Raw genomic sequence first — 17,817 nt, 5'->3', positions numbered from 1 at the left:
AACTAAACTTAGACTATGTTCAGGTTAGACTTGTGCAATTAATGATGTATCATGACCTAATTGTATTGTGGGTCGGACTCAAAAGCCCAGACCTTTGGCGTGGAATCGAACTCAGGTTTGGACCAAGCAATTGAGTTCTAGGTGAAATCAGGGAAATGTCTTGTCTTGTTTAATTACAGTGTCGTGACACATTGGCTGGTGTTGGTCATGAAAAAGTCTAAGATATTTGCAAAAAAAAAAAAAAAAAAAATCAAAGCAAAATCAAAAGAGCTCACCGTGCATGGAGGCTGCATCCACGGTTCCCCATCAATCTGCATGGGCAGCAGCCGGGACGTCCTGTGGACACAGAGACAAGGACAGAGCTGTTACGGGTCAGGTCACTGACCAGGCAGATTGTAGGCACGAGGCTCATATATACAACACTTTTCCTACACGGCTCTGAACACTGTGCTCTTTGTTCCCACAGCCCTGTTCCCAGCCGGACCCCTTACTCTCTAAACGTACACACTCGCTCAGTTCAGAACCTCCATTCCCAAATAGTTACAAATAGTTGCTTTAGTCTTTCCAGCAGGGCCACTACAAGCTAAAGCAACACAGTATGGGAGAATGACAATGATGAATGCACTATTAATGCCTATTACGGAAAGTATTAGGTCATAGGCAGAACGGCCCTGTGTATAGGTGAGGAAACATCAGTGAAAATTGTGAATAACCACCTCACTTCCATTCAGAACTAACTGTTAAGGACATTATAAGTGCTAAATGGAGCAAAGCAGACCAAGGCAACACAACCTTGTGAACTAGCACCTCGGAAAAGTCTCCACTGGTTCATTTGCATACGTCCGGAGTGTGTATGTGTGTGTTTAGACATGCTACAAACATCATTATTCATAAGTACGTGAGTGTGTCAAGAATGTTAGAGCTGTTGGCTAAGCGAGTGACAGCAGGTTAAAGGTCTGATTTACTAGTTGCACTGGCCAAGAGAGGATGTCCTGCTGACGGGGAGGGCGAAGAGAGATGTTTCAGAGTCATGGAAACAAGTCACCAGAGGGTTTGCCTATGAGTTCAAGTATCAATTCTGAACTTTCAGTCAATGTGAATGTGGACAGGCATTAACTGCTGACCTGATGGTGACACTAGAACACTGTGCAAGGCGCCGTCCAGCGCTCTTGAGACCTGTGTAGATCTGGCCCATCTCAATGGCTCCCTCCAAACCCACCACCTCCAGAAGCTGATCACTCAAATCTGCCAGAGAAGAAGAAACAAATGGTTACGTTTCATTTAAGTATCAACTTTTTCTCAGATGCTTTTTCCTTTAAAATTCCCTAGGAGAAGTGAAGGGAGAAGACATTGTTAATATTAGTTCAATTGGATGTCATGGCTCAGATTATTTGGTCCTGTAAAAACCTGATGACAAATTCATCGTAAAATCTTTTGATTATATATTTTGTGAGCAAAGTTTGTAATGTCATTAAATGTAACATTCACCCAAGATTTTTATCTGTCATAATTTACTCAATATTATGCCATTTTAAAACGTTATTCTTAAGGGTTTTATCTTATCACATACAAACACAAAGGGACAAAAATTTGGAAGGTTTAGTTAAAAATATCTTAATTTGCATGTGTGAAGATGAACAATAAAGGTTCGACATGAGAGTGAGATAAATCATGACAGAATTTCTATTTTTGGGTAACTAACAATTTAAGAACTCTTCCGAAACTCCAAAAGAGAAACATGCTGAGAATGCTGAGAATTGAGAATCAATAGCAAACTCTACACAATGGGAAAGTAAAATGAAATTCAGCTTGTAGTATGAGAAAAAAATAGATAGAACTAGATGGGAAAAGGCACTGAGGTCAGTGGTTAAGCCTACTAGTAGACTAAGCTTTAGTAAATGCTTGTGGAACATTGTTATCCCTTTACCCACTCATTAACTTTCTCTCGCTCACACTAGCACACACAACAGGGTCATGGCAGCAAGTGTCCCAAGAAGAACTTGGTCTAATGTCCATCTTCATTTGCAAAAGAGAAGCAATTAAAAATGAGTTTACTAAAGCTATATCCAAGACTGAGAATTCATTTTCAAGAAAATGAGGCATGCTATACTAATACATTGCAATCCATAATACAAAGCCACGTAATACAAATCTCTCTTTTCTTTCACACTTCATCCATTCTAAAAGTTGACCCACATTAATGGCCTTATCAGTGGTAGCTTTAAGCCATCTTTTCAGCAGATGGATGCACAACATCCACACAAGCCAGAACTACTCATCAGTTCAAGCCAAATACACACCATACAGAGTGATCTGTCAAAGAGATGTTTCAAATTTACTCAAGCTGGGTCCGCCTATAACATTCAAAGCTCATCCAGCCTATCATTAACAAAAAGGTTTCTAAAGTGTGTGACGTACTTAAAGACACATCTGCAAACAGCTTATGTTTACTCCCATCAGCTGCTAGAATCCAGACAGCAATGGTTTGTTTAGATGAGAATGTATGTTGTTTAACAGTGTAAACACAGTTAATAATGTCACAATTTCACCTGACAGAAAACATGGACACTTTTGACTTTGGCTTTCAATTAAAGTTTTTTTTACAGCATTTGTTAATCTAGGCAAATTTTTATTAATGAATGTATTATTGCTCTTAGTTAATTCATGCTCATTCATAATTAAGTGTTTTAATTGTTTTTTATACCTTGAAATGTTTAAGAAAATCTTAAAAAGTATTGTTTGTTGTTAATTCATAAAATTTAACGCACTAATAATTGAACTTTTTGTAACTTGTAGCCACTTGTGGCACAGTGGTAAAAAAAAAAAAACAAAAAAAAAAACAACAAAAAAAAATTCCCATGTCCTGGGATTGATTCCGGCATTGAACCTGGGTCGGGGACCTACATTGCCGGGTTCAATGCCAGGACAAGCACTGTGTGAACAAAAGCCAGATCTAATGCCGTGTCGTAGCGATTTTACCGGCTGTTTTGAAGGAAAATGAACGTTCGCGACAAAAATATATGTGTGAACTGTAAGCAGAGATCAGTTAGTTCCTCACTTTCCGCGCTGACGCCGAGATCGTTCGCTAGCTTCAGTGAAAGTATAACAATGCTTAACAATGAGCAATTGTTAATGAGACATTTGCAACAGTATTTATTACTCCTTGTTATTAATTTAATAAAAATAGAACTGTTCATTGTTAGTTAATTTGAGTTCAGGACCATTAAATATTAAGATACAACTTTTGATTTTAATAATGTATTAGTAAATGTTGAAATTAACATGAACTGTGTTTAAATATTATTGTAAGTTCATGTTAACTAATATAACCATATTATAATTTGTTACCAAAATCTGCTTAGTAATGGCAAAACCCAGAATTAACTCAGCAGACACTGGAAACATTTAAAATAAAGACTTGGTCTCCTGACTCCAACCATACGAACTACACAAAGAAAAGTACAATTCTGTTCCTGATTTCAGTGTTACTGATACTGTGAGATAATAAATTCAGCAGCTGTTAATACTGCATTTATCACACATATCACAAAACTTGTCCTCAGTGAATGTGGCCAACTTCTACGCTACAAAGTACACTCCAGGAACGCCTACTCGCTCAACAGGAACTTCTGTGAGAAGCTTCGATTCATTTCATTAAGCAGAGGCCTAAATGTGTCAAAGAGAACGTAAAAACTATTGCTTTTTTATTATTATTAAAGATTTTATACAGTAAAACCTAAAAAAAAAAAAAAAACTGCATCTAAATGGCTTTTAGGTAACATTTTATTTAAATAGTCCCCTTTATATATTCTGCTGACCATAAATAACTTTGCAACTACAAGTTATCCAACTAAACCTAACTCTAACCTAATAGTCTACTAATACTAATGAGAGTTAGTTGTAGTTGTTATGTAGTTGAAAAGTTACTTGCAGTCAGGAGAATGACCAGAGTGGATTAGCAAAATAAAATTGGTTTCCCGAGGCTCTTGATACTGCTATTTTTCAGCATGTGGTATGACCTATGAATATCTTTTGTTGAGTCATGACCTGGCTGAAAAGAAAAAGCTGCCTGCCAGTGTTTATAAAGTGTTTATTGATTGATGAGAAGTGGAGAAGTCTGAACCTGCCTGACTGTGCAGCTTTGCCGGGGGATATTGTGACTCTCTTCCTCTGAAAGGTCAGACAGGAGAGGTTTGCTGAGAGGTGAACAAACCTTATGCTTTGCTTGGAGGGCTGCGAAGAGCCCCAACAGAGAAATCTGTGCTTGGTATCCTGTTATTCACCTCCACAATGCCACTATTTGACAAGTATGTCCAAGATCTTGATGCTTCCTGATCTCTATACGTCTCAGGAGTTTTCCCAGAAAGAATAATAGGATTGAGGGCTTTAAGAAGAAAAGAGGGAGGTAAGGAGGGCAGATTAGGACTTCAGCACTGACACTATGAAGTGACATGAGTGACGAATGGCTCTTTAACACCACACACTGCAACAAAATTCAGCCTCACACTGATCTACATGGACTCTGAACACTAATCTGCCAAATTTTGCAAAATGCAAATAGTTGTCATTCAAAAAATGTCATATGTTTCTTGTTCCTTTTTTGTTTATTCAATATTTTGTATAACTTAAATATTGTAAATAGTAGGGGTGTAATGGTAAATTTATGCATATGGAAAATGTTCGGTATGGATCTTTCGGTTTGCAAACATATATATATATATATATATATATATATATATATATATATATATATATATATATATATATATATATATATTGTATATACTGTATATATAATATACAGTAATAATATACTGTATTCTATATTCAACTGTGTATTTACTGTCAGCCTCGTCTTTGGTTTCATGGAACAAACGTATTATTATCAAACACATGGCTTCTTGTTGACTGTCCCAAAAGCAGCAAATAAAATAATAATAAAGAGAGGGAGGGGAAAAAATTGACGGGAGCCTTATTTTCCTCACGACAAGAATATTTCCCGCTCTGTCAGGTCTGGGCTTTCTTATTCCAGGCAGCGCATCACAGTGAGGAAGCACTAAGAATAGCTCACAAACGGCTTCTTATGTAACCGTGTCAGAATGCATCGTGTGGTGGATATTTAGTCGCGGCTAAAAGGATCTTGTTGAAGGTATAGAACAAATGATAGTGATCTAAACAAAACACATGATCCACACTATAACTGTGTTTGCAATAGAAAATGACACACTTTAGCTGTTCACTGCCATTTATTTAAGTGCAAGACCATTCTCAGTTAACAAAGTCAGTCAGTGAAAACTACTGAGGTCAGCATACTCTTTCAAGACTTTCAACACATCTCTTTTCATTGTCAACACTTTCAACACAAGTTATGTACACTTCTGCAAACTACACGGAGAAATGCTGCTTCTGACATCTTTTCTAGCATACTTCATTCAAAGTCTTCTTATGCACTCTTTACTGACTTACTTAATGAGATTGTCTTCTCTAACCACGCTTCACTCTCAGACTCTTTGCATGAACTCTTCTCGGTCTCTAAGAAAATCCAAAAATGCTCTTTAAAATTTAGTTGTTAACAGTTGTTAACTGTATGCATAAAATGTCTGTAACATACTTTGGTGAAAATTCTGTTACTTTTCCATTTGAATTGGTTCATTTAAAAGTATACATTTCACTTTTCAAATTTTTTTTACGTGCTCAAGTTCACAGAGACCTAGACTGCAGAAAGCGCACCCTGTTTGCTTTCATTATTTTACAAAAGCACAACGTTTTGTTGTTGTTATTGTGAGTGCACAAACATAAAAGTAAATAGCACACACTTTTTAGGTTAACGTCAGAGTGAGCGGCCGCATAATGTAGCTACTAATTACTTTAATTAAATTATGCTTTAGATAATAAGCCACATTTGAGGTTGATGAACGAAACAAACATTTGGATGTCTGATGTACTGTAATTACCATAATAATCTGTCCATCACTGACTTCATCACTTCCAGTGGAATGTTTTTCTTTTTTTTCTGCAACTAATACAATTTTAATTGACTAAGCCTTAGTCGGCTATTAGGGGGCATCCCTAATATTTAATTTATTGGGCTGTTTCAAATATTAAGCATTAAAGTATTAGCTACATATAAAACATATTACTAATGCAAGATTTTACTTAATCTGGCAAATTAATTTTCTTTAATATCATTTTATATTGAAAAAAATTGTCCTGAGGAGCTTGCTACTTAAGAAAGTGTTAATAGATGTGCAAATATATTATTCACGTTAGAGCATTTAAAAGCAGCATTCAAGTAAGAAATGTCTTATTTCTAAAGCTATAGAATTTATTCTATCATTAGCAGTGATTCTCTGTTTTTATTTATTGTTTGAGTCATATTAACAGCATAGACAGTGGCAGGTACTGTATGTTACGCTGCTGTCACTTAATACACAGATATAATATAAGCATGCAATTTCCTTCCCACCTTCATAGACATAAACGACTGCGTTTTTATAACATGTTTTCCTCATAACCTTGTGTGCATTTGACAGTTTAATTGCAATAAGATATGAAAGAAAACTTAGTTTAGTGCTTACATGCTCAGAAAACCTTACATCAGAAGTATAAACTGATATGGCTATAAAACGCATTATTTCAGCATGATATACATGATAATCAAAACCAAACAAATTTTTATTTTTGGCAGAGTATTTGAGGTACGAGCATTAAGGAATATCTTCCAAAGGAACGTTCTTATGAACTTTCAGAACTTTTTTCTTAAAATGTATGTGAATGCGGGCCCTGCACATTTACTTTCTTGAGCACGCTTTCAATACTTCAGCCCTGCTCTACTTAGACAACATACTCCTCATGACACACTTTCCCATGCTCCTATTCATTAAAAGCGTTCTCATTATGTCAGTATTGTGACATGTCTTAAAACAGCCTCACACCGCGGCAGACATTTCAGAAGCGCTGTGACAAGCCCAAATGAATGATAGGTGTTAATTTTTACATTGTTTGGGATTTCATAACTTGTCATGATTCACATACAGAGGAGGATGTTATTCAATGAGAGCCCAACTGATAGTCTGCCACACTGCTTATGGCCTCCTCTGTATCACACACTCACTGTACGGATGCACTCTACCCGCACACGCTCCGTTCACTAGCGCTCTGCATGCAAAAGAGCTCCCCAGTCTCCCAACCTCTGTTCCCATGCCATTCACAAACAAAGCTCCTCTCACAAAGCAGGCCAACAATCACAACTCTCATGACGCAGATCATGGGAAAGGGCCCCTCAGGCCAGAAACATCTTCAATGATTCTGAACCCCTGATGGGTGAGAGCCACTCTTCAAATGTCCATCACTCTTGCTAAAGCGAGGACACTGAGCCACAGCGGAAAGTGTCCCTTTCGTCCACTAAGTCACCGTGTTCCCACAGTGCTCTTTGGGTGGAGAGTTTCACTTCTATTCCTGTCATGTGAGGACGGGAGTGGGGAAATACAACACAAATCATTTGCTGTGTTTACGAGGATCTGAGTGTGTGTATGTGTGTGTTTGTTTGTGGGATGTAACAATGAATGGCCCCAGTGCCCTGAAATAGCCGTCAGCACGAGGCAGTGTGTGGCAAGATCGCTCTGGGAAGGGTGGAGTGACTTGTGTACGAGCCATAAAGAGAAAGAAATAGGAGAGTTCAAGGGTGTGGGAAGCAGGTAATAGGACAAAATATCCCTCTGTGACCCTGAAATAAAGAGAGGAAAAGGGAACAGTCGATTTGAGATAAGAGATGTGGAGATGCTGTTTACCACACAAATACTCACTCATTATTTCAGATATTCCTGGAATATACAAACATGGAAAGGAAAGAAAAAAAATCATGAACATTTCAACCATGACTAATTGCAATTTTTTGGCAAAAACAGACATAATTTCTGCCAAGATGATCATGATGATCATGATTAGGCAGCTTTTGCATGCTTTCACCTAATCATTTCATGTTCTATTTAACTCACTATCGTCATACGATTCTCGTCACATGCAGAATGTTAAAACTATAACCCCTTAACTGAGGCATGCTTTGAGATTACTAGAACAGACACTACCATTCAAAAGACTTGAGTTCGGTAAGACTTTTATATCCATTTATTCAGGATGCATTAAATTGATCTAAAGTGATAGTAAAGAAATTTACACTGTTAAGTGCTGTTCTTTTAAAGTTTACTGCTGTTCTCTGAAAAAAGTATCAAGGTTTCCACAGCAATATTATGCAGTAAAAAAATTAAATAATAATAATAATTATATATACACACATATATATAAATAATTGAATTTAATTGAGTCTTGGTGAGCATAAACATTAAAAATCATACTGACCCCAAACTTTTGAATTTTGTATAATGGCAGCAAAATCTATTTCTTGAACTCTCCCAACCCCTTCTAGGGTCAACACTATTATAAAAAAATTAATATTTTTTTCATTTTGTTACATGTAATGTGGAAATTTTATCTCTGGCATGGAAATCTGCACTATGCTTATTAGTAAATATTCTAATGTGAATAGTGAGAACGAAAACAACTTGGCATTTGGTTACTTTATGATCAATTTAAACAATTGTTAAAGCGCACAGTTAGAAAGAAATCTAGGGGGAAAACATGCAACATAATATCAATGGAAAAACAACTCTAAAATATTAGCGTCATTTCATAAAGCAAAGCTACCAACAAATATAAATACTTCAAACCAGAGTTTAACTTTTAATAAGGTTTTTAATTTGGCTAATAATGCTGCCATCAAGGATGGCTAGAAAAGACAGTAAAACCGCTAACAAAAAAGACACAGTGATAATGTGACTAAATATAACAGCATCCTGTGTAGTGGCAAGCTATTACCCAAATATAATACCCACCCAAATTTGGGAAATGCTTGTTTATTATGGCCAAAAATAAACCTCTACAACCTTCAGGACCTATCCAGGAAAAGATTCAGTGCTACTAATGCAACAGTCACATGCAGACATCCATTAGGACCTGAGTCATGTGGAAGTTGTGTGAGTGAGAGGAATTCTCTATTCATATAAACCTCAAAATACACTCCATTGAGAGATGAAGATGAGGTCATGCTCTTACAGCTGTAAACAGCAAGTCGTTTTCACAGAGTGTAACGTGTTAGTGAACATGTGGAGCGAGCTGGCAACACCTCCATGACTGGTGAGTTATCAGAAACCCCACAGCACTAAATCCTTCATGCAATGGAAAAAGAAAACCAACTGACTAACTGACAGAGTGATCACAGTTACTTTAGATGGGATGTGGCTACAGACCTCTGTACTGTTACTGTATGTGCTGTATGCAGTGCTGGTTGAGTATATGTGCCTGAAGGCCAGTTAAAGATGACTGATATGAGTCACACAGCTCAAAGCATCCCACTCTCTCTCCCTCCCTCTCATTCTCTTTCGATCCCTACGCTGTTCCTCAGTTCAGGAGGGCCTGGGGGTCTCCATGGTAACAGTATTCATGTGAGTTCAGTACAGAAGAGCACAGAGAGAGAGACAGGGACGAGAGAGTTGTAAAAGTGAAGAGAACTGGAATGGATCAAAAATAGAGATTAGGAAAGGGGGTAACACTTTAGTATAGGGTCCAATTCACACTGACAACTAGCTGCTTATTAGCATGTCTATTATTAACATATTGGCTGTTTATTAGTGCTTATAAAGTACATATAATGCATGACATCCATAATCCTACCCAATAACCTAAACTTAACATCTAGCTTATAAACTATTAATAAGCAACAAATAAGGAGTTAATTGAGGCAAAAGTCATAGTTAATGGTTAGTTAATAGTGAGAATTGGACCCTAAAATAAAGTGTGACCAGATTTTCTTAACAAACTTTTTTGCATGCTGATTAAAAACTGGAGTGCAGCTTAGAGCCAGAGACATACAGCCCCTCTTGTACATAAGCAACTACCTTCACCTGTGATATAAAGAGGAAGAAATACGTGTGATTATATATTATAAGAAAATGATGACAGAATTTGTATTTCTTTTGGACAAAACACAGGCCCGGAGCTGCAGGCTGAAACAGCTGCTGTTGCTCTGACCTTGGGAGGTAGAGACACATCCGAGCTCTGATCTGTGCCTGAGACAGCTGATGGTGACGCCGGGGCCCTGGAGGCTGGCGTCACAAGGGCGCCTGTGCTGACTTACCCTCCCCAAACGGACATTTAGTAGGATGGTGACACCAACCTCTAGTGTGGGATCTGGAAAACTGGTACTCTACTCTCAGTGAGGCGCTGACACAGATAGCGCTATCCCTAAATGACGATTAGCACTGCTAATTGAGCTTCACACTCTGGGAAACTAACGCAGGAAGTCCCAAAACACAGTGAGTCTGAACATCAGTGTAATGAGCAGCCGGAGAGGCACCCATTCATTAGCGATGGTTAAAAGCTTTCAGCTGTGAGTCAGAGCTGCATATGAAACAGCTCCACATGATGTGCTGATATACCGATGATGGACAGTCATTTGAAATGTATTAGAAGTGGCAGGAAATTAGAGGTTTCAGTCAGTTTTATCATCAGCACTTAAATGTACTACAATTAAATGGTCAGAAGCAAAAACAGTTTTTTTTTTTTATTCCTATAGAAATATATCGTCATTGTTGCATCGCCACAAAAATGTATTATTTTCCTTTCTTTTTAAGCCATTTTAAGCTTAAATCATTCTAATATTCTGATTTGCTGCTCAAAACATTTATTATTATTATTATTATGTTGAAAACAGCGGAGTAGAATTCTTTTCAGGTTTCTTTGACGAATAGAAAGTTCAGAAAAACAGCATTTATCTGAAGTCTTGTAACATTATAAACGTCTTTATCATCCTTGCTAAATATTAATAACTATAATTTCTTTAAAAAAAAAGAAAAATAATATAGAAAATTAAATTATACTGACTCCAAGGTTTTGAATGGTATAGTGTATAAAGTTACAAAAGCTTTTTATTTCCGATAAATGCTGATCTTTGGATCTTTCTTTTCATCAAAGAATCCTGAAAAAAAAGTACTCAACTGTTTTAAATCATAATAAATGTTTTTTTAAAAAGCAAATCAGAAAATTAGAATGATTACTGAAGGATTTTGTGACACTGAAGACTGGAGTAATGATGCAAAAAAAAAATCAGCTTTGAAATCACAGGAATAAATTACATTTTAAAATATATTCAAATAGGAAGCAGTTTTTTTTTTTTATAGTAAAAATATTTCAAAATATTACTGCTTTTGCTGTATTCAAATAAATGCAGGAGAGAATTCTTTAAAAGTCATTGCTGTTCAAAAACTTTTGACTGCTAGTATGTGTATACAGTATGTGATGCAATCTGGGAAAATCCGTCGGATATCGCGCTGGGACGTTTTCAGGAAATTTGAAAAATAAGTCGTATGTAAATCTTTTGTCAAAATTAGGGTTTCATTCTTTTAAATATCCTGAGAAGGCGGGGCGCAGGAAAACAACACAGTCTGAAGCTGCTCACTTAGACGATCTTGCTCCTCTCTGTCTGCTCAATCGTGGTGATGTCAGTGCCCTAAAAGATGTTATAATGGACTATTTTACATCCAGAGATGTAGGATCAGATGAAGTTACTAAAGAGGAGGGGTCCGATGACAGTCTGTTATATGCACAGGTGCGCTTCACTCGCTTACAAGATACATTATTCATGCTATCCAAACATACAAGGGGTGATCAAGAGTTCAGAGACTATGCTCATGGTAAACAACGGAAAAGTCCTCTTTAGTGTAACGTTAGTCTGTTTGTGTAATGATGCAGTATGGCGCTCCTGACAGACAGCGATCATTGAGTACAAGTGAAAAAGAAATCGGTCTCACTTTAAACTCATTTTTCTAAAAATTCCATTCTGGAAAAACATAGCGATCTGTCAACTTCAGACAGCCATAACTTGTGTTACGTTCAAGCTATGGACAATGGTCAGCTTTCACATAGTATCAAAACCAAAAAAAGGTAAAATTTCACCATGTGTTGGGTTTTCCTAGATCGCATCACACACACACACACACACACACACATATACAGTATATACAAACATAAACAAGTGTGTATTTTATTCACATATCTTTATTTCTTATTATCTTTTGTTTTCTCTGTGTACCGGAAGCTTCTGTCACTAGAACAAATTCCTTGTATGTGCAAACATCCCTGGCAATAAACCTCTTCCTGATTCTGATTCTTTCTGACGGTAAAAGGATGCTGCGATCATTTCTCTGCTATATTAAGAAACTTGTAGGTTGTAAGAACATTTCAGGAGCAACCCAGATCTTTTTCAGTAGTTTATGTTCTATGGTCTGACTCACCTTGTACACAAAACTTGAGCTCTTTGGCATCGGTGACAGTGCTGCCAGTCATTCTCTCTGGCACTTTCTTACTCATGCGATTGTAATTCAGTCTTTTCTTGGACTCGCCCCACAGGTTGGAGCCCCCATGCATGCTGGGAATATTGAGCACAGCGATACCCTCCAGAGACGTGCTGCTGAGATCCAAAATGATGCCATCACACTGGGACAGAAACAAAAAAATCATTATACAGCATATATACATTTATATATTTTACTCTTTTTAACATTATAATGTCTTTGTTGTAATTTTTGACAAATTTAATGCATCCCTGCTGAATAAAAGTATTATTATCTTTACAAAAAAATAAATAAATAACTGACACCAAAATATTGAAGGGTAATGTATACTGTATAAAACAGAATGATAAAGCACTTAAAGCATTATAAACTGCAGTAACTATTAAGAGTGGCACATCAATAGCAATCACACTCCAGACACGAAAGATGTGAAATTAGTCTAAAAATGCCTGCGGGCGATCCAGAAATAGAAATGCTGTTCAGTATTGTATGATGTCAGAGACCACCCTGAATCAAAGGGCGTCAGTACAGTGGAAAAGCACACAAACTTCAAAAGACAAATGCTGACATGTTTATGATATAATGCGATAGCTTGATCCACGTGAGATCCCACACAAGAGTGGGAGAAAGAAACTTTTCTTTTGCTAGCTGAAGTTGTTTTCATAGCTCTTCTAACTTCATAAGCGTATTTATAATGTCTCTGCTTAGATTACATATCAAGCACTTTAGTAAATAGTGTTGTAGCAAACAGAAACACTCCTCATTATCACTGAAACTCATTGCATTCATTATGTATATCTAACCACAGGCACAAACTGGCCAGTGTGAAACTTTCACATGCTGGGAACGCTGTCAACAAAGGTCGTCTGCCGCTGTTTACTTGTCATAGAGACGTTCTGACACATTCCCTCAACACATAAGAGCAGCCTGAAGTTTACTGTAGATACTGCAGCCAGCTGCACATGAATGAATCACAGTTTGTTGAAGGAAGTATTCAGTGGACATACTGACCATATACACAGTTAAAAGAGTGTGAATGTGGCTGTATATAATTACAACATTTACTGTCAAGTAAAACAAGGCGCTGTTGAGGCTAAATGTCCTGAACTCACCTCCACCTCGATGGATTCGTTCAGCTTTTTACAAGTGGCTGAGATGGTTTCTGTGGTGCCAAATTCAAAGTACCACAACTTGTTTTTCATCCTGAGGAGAGAGAACAAAAGTGATTAGACGTTGAACTAAGATTTATCCAATACATTTTTGGGCTGTGACATTATGAAAAAAGCTCATGATAAACAACAAGGCTATGCGTAAAAAAGTCAACTTGATCTTTTTGCGGTTCTGATAAATCAAGAATCTATGTGATGTATTAACTTGTATTAACTTAGAAACCAGTTGTACAGTATTTGCTGATTGTAAGACAAAAAATGCTAACACGGCAACAATTTGGCGAGGTTCCTGTCATAAATAACAGCTACGCGTCTGAATGTTTCAATATGATCTCAGAGGAGCAACTGACAAAAAAGAAATAATGTTCAACAGGATTTAAAATGCAACATCTCAAGTTCAGTCATAATGAGAAAAAAATGATGACTCCGTGCGCAGCTGTTCTGTCACTGGAACAACAAACAAGTTTGCGTTTACACACCCCAATGTTAATGCTGGCGTGAAAATAAATATTATGGGATGAACAGAGCCTTGGGCTTTCAACGGATTAAACAGACAACTGCTCTCAGATCCAACTTTGCACAAAAAACTCCCAAAAGTGCCTCATTTGCAACAACACATAACATTTTTTTTTTTTTTGATTAATAGCTGAATTCTGATTTACGCCATCAAATTTATAATTTGTTAAGCCAAGGAAACCATACGCATCTCTTCGATGGTAAATCTACAACCAATTTGCACTACATCAATCAAAAGTTTGGGGTCATTAACATTAATACATTAATGACATTAACATTAATGACATGAATACATTTTTTTAAAAACAAAACCTTTTAAGAAAGTTATTTTAAACTTTCTATTTATCAAAGAATCCTGAAAAAAAAAAAATATGTATGCACATAAAATATTCTAAAAAATGTTCTGAAGGATCATGTGACACTGCTTTGTCATCACAGGAATAAATTACATTTTGAAATGTATCCAAATAGAAATCTGTTATTTGAAATTGTAATAATATTTCACAATATTACTGTTTTTACTATATTTATTTCGGCAAATAAATGCAGCCTGGTTCAACATTAAAGACTTCTTTCAAAAAGATTACAAAATCTTTCCGACCCCAAACTCTTGAACTCTGTCACATTCATTTGAATTAAACAAAATGTTACGAGGTGTGCTTTCACATTGGCCAGTCTGTCTCATCTTACCTATTACAATCTTTGATTATTCTTGAGGGCTGGTTATAGTTAGGGCAAGGAAAGAAGCCTTTGGCCCAGTTCACTTTGTCACCCTCTGGCCTTCTGAAAAATTGATGCGCTACAAGGAAAGCCGAGGCAGACAGGTGTGAGAGGACATGAGTGACAGTGAACTTGGCCTCAGCTTCCATGGAGAAACCAGAAGCACCATCGGCAACCTGAGCGCAACCTGACATTAACTGCCTGGGACACTGAGAGGAGCCTGCGGAGGACAACAGACACTGCCAGTATATCACACAAGGGTAGGACTAATCTATAATGAAGACCTTCTGCTTCAGCTCAGATGATTTTATAACACCAGGACCCTATCAATCCTCTCTCTAGTCTCTACTCTAAATGTGTTGCATTTTCACTTTGGTTATGAAACAGGGTAATTTACACTCATCAAATGGTGACAACCAGTGACAAGGCCCTGCAAAGGGGTGTCCTGCTGATAATGACAACACTATTGTTTGCATAATAGACAACGTGCAATGGGGGCTTCTCCAGGCTCACAAGGGATGGACACAGAGCAACCATCAGTATCAACCATATAAAATATGTAATCCGCTGAGGTACAGGACACAAGAGCCACAAGCATAGGTGAAGCCTAAACTACTGATGGCAACATGCTTACGAGTCTAAACAATTCATGATTTTTTTTTAAATATTTATTTGACTAATTAAATTTGATTTAACTGCACTGTTAAAAATTTTTTCAAAGTTGTTAATAAGGATTTGGAGTAGCTTTTATAAGAAAATTAATTTCGTTTTTTCTACTTCAAAAATGTACATTTAATTTGATAGTGTTACCTGTTGTTTCTAGACCATTTTTTTCAGTATGGTTTGACACTTAATTTAAGTCAAACTATGCAAATGCAATATGTGAAAAAAAAACATTGTCAAAAGTTATCAGAATCCATGTTTACAGCATTTATATATATATATATATATATATATATATACACATATATATATATATATATATACATATACATATACATATACATATACATATACATATATACATATACATATATATATATAAAAATGCTAAAAAAACAGTTTTGGGGAAGCAATGATGATTTTTTTCCCTTCAGTCAGAACAATATTTAATACCATAATTATTTAAATTAAATATTATTAGATCAGGGGTTGAGTGCAAATTAAATTCATGAATGGCAAAACGCATAATGTATCTCAAATGCATTAACGTAAATAATATATATTTTACAGTAGTGTGATTATCCATTACCTTCATTTTCTCAGCTGTAATACAGATCAGTAATGCCATACAATGTGACAAACATAGCAATTTTGAGTTTTGTTGTGATATACTATAACTGTTTAAAACATTTGCTTGTTACTTGAAAAGCAACTCTGTTTTGAAGTCCATAGCATTGCTACCGTTCCTTTTAAAACTTAACTCTGTCATCCACTCCCTCAGTTTATACTCCAGCAACTTGCTACCTTCATTCAGTCAAATGAAGGGATTATGAGCAGATTTGAGATCACAATTAGACCCACATTGTGATCTCAACGGGGTCAAGCTGCCTAACCTCATTAGCTAACTTCCATCTGAAAAGCTCCGTAAAAAAAAAAAAACACCATTAGCCATGGGTTTCTCTTTCCGGTCCACCCCCAGCTGAAGTTTGAAGTGGAGTAAAAAAAAAGTTATGTTAGCAGCCTGTTAGAGAATTGTCTTCTGAGCTTTGTAAAAGCACAGAGGAAGCAGCAAAGACTTAAAGCTTCCTGGTAAGAGCATCTTAAGGTTAGTGTTTTCTGTGCACAGCTAGGTCATCGGACAAAAGTGAGCATTCAAATAGCAGAGATTTAATCTATTACGCTAAAATCCTCTTGACTATAGAGTTGTGCTTGAAATCTGGATCAGCACATAAAGATGTAGATGTTAAGGGTCAGCGAACCTTTACATTTAACCAACACATTCCTCTAAAACAATCACAAACACACACCCTGCTGGTCATCGGTCCAGATAACCATCTCCCATAATCCCTTCAGAGACTGATGACTTTTTGACCCGTGAGATCTCTGCCCCTGTATCACTACAGCAATCAGTCACAGCGCAGCTCAGTCCTTATCTTGCTGATCGTGACTCTGATACAGCCTTTGACTGACAGCTCGAATGGGAGTGAGTTTAAGGACGGGGGTTCTGTAGAGGGAGAGGGGCATTTGGGGGTTAAAGATAAGATGCGATGAACCTCTTGTGATGGGAACAAGAGAAGAAAGACTGCAGTGAGAATATCCCCACTGTAATCTGGCCACGCTGAGCGTCCTGTCAGATGGATCAATGTGACTCCTTTCCATCAGAACAGACTTTTGCTGTTGCATATTTCAGTCTTTCTTTGCCGAGTTGTCTCCTGAAAGCACTTTGTAAACGCTACCAACATTAATAACAAAAACATTAAAGGGGTGGTTGATTGTGATTTCATTTTTTTACATTATTTCGTGTGTGATGTTGCTGTTTGAGCATAAAAAATATCTGCAAAGTTGCGGCATTGAAAGTTCAGTGCAAATGGAGAAATCATCTTTTAACATTCTGGCAGTTCAATGCTTACAAAAACGTCTCGTAAGGACTACAACGAGTTAAAAAAACTCAGCGGCGGGAACATGAAGCTAAGGGGGCGAGGTCATGCTGCGCTGCTTTAGAGAAGAGAAAGAGAAAACTAGAGGTGCACGTAAAACTCTATTCATAAATTAATCACAATTCTGTTTTTTTAACAATTCTAATTGATTCACAAGTATCAAAACCAATGTTCTAAAGCAGCGGTTCTCAATCCTGTTCCTCGTGTTGCTCTGCATCTCTCTCTCTCTCTCTTTCTCTCTCTCTCTCATTTAGATCACCAGATCAGCTCCAACAATTAATTGTTTAATTTATACACTTATTTACACATAGCTATGAGAAACGTTAAACATGGATGCGCGCGCAGTTGCCATACTGTACTAAAACTTTAATCAGGATAAAACCATACATTAAAAGCTAACAGAAG

At 36.8% G+C, this 17,817-nt stretch overlaps 1 protein-coding gene across 2 annotated transcripts in view; it reads right to left on the bottom strand.

Annotated features, from left to right (window-relative positions):
- LOC128019732 (diacylglycerol kinase beta) overlaps positions 1-17,817 on the bottom strand; it is an 80,821-nt gene that overhangs the window by 5,364 nt on the left and 57,640 nt on the right. For both annotated transcript variants that reach the window (XM_052605901.1, XM_052605902.1), the window contains 4 exons: positions 13,520-13,610; positions 12,348-12,549; positions 1,125-1,245; positions 276-336 (listed from right to left, as the gene is read on the bottom strand). In XM_052605901.1, the coding sequence (XP_052461861.1) occupies positions 276-336; positions 1,125-1,245; positions 12,348-12,549; positions 13,520-13,610 (475 nt within the window). The remainder of the gene's footprint in view (positions 1-275; positions 337-1,124; positions 1,246-12,347; positions 12,550-13,519; positions 13,611-17,817) is intronic.

Source organism: Carassius gibelio, chromosome A9, assembly GCF_023724105.1.
Source record: "Carassius gibelio isolate Cgi1373 ecotype wild population from Czech Republic chromosome A9, carGib1.2-hapl.c, whole genome shotgun sequence".
In the NCBI taxonomy this organism is placed as follows: Eukaryota; Metazoa; Chordata; class Actinopteri; order Cypriniformes; family Cyprinidae; genus Carassius; species Carassius gibelio.
The sequence above is the reverse complement of the archived record's forward strand: the minus strand, read 5'-3'. Positions and strand labels throughout refer to the sequence as shown.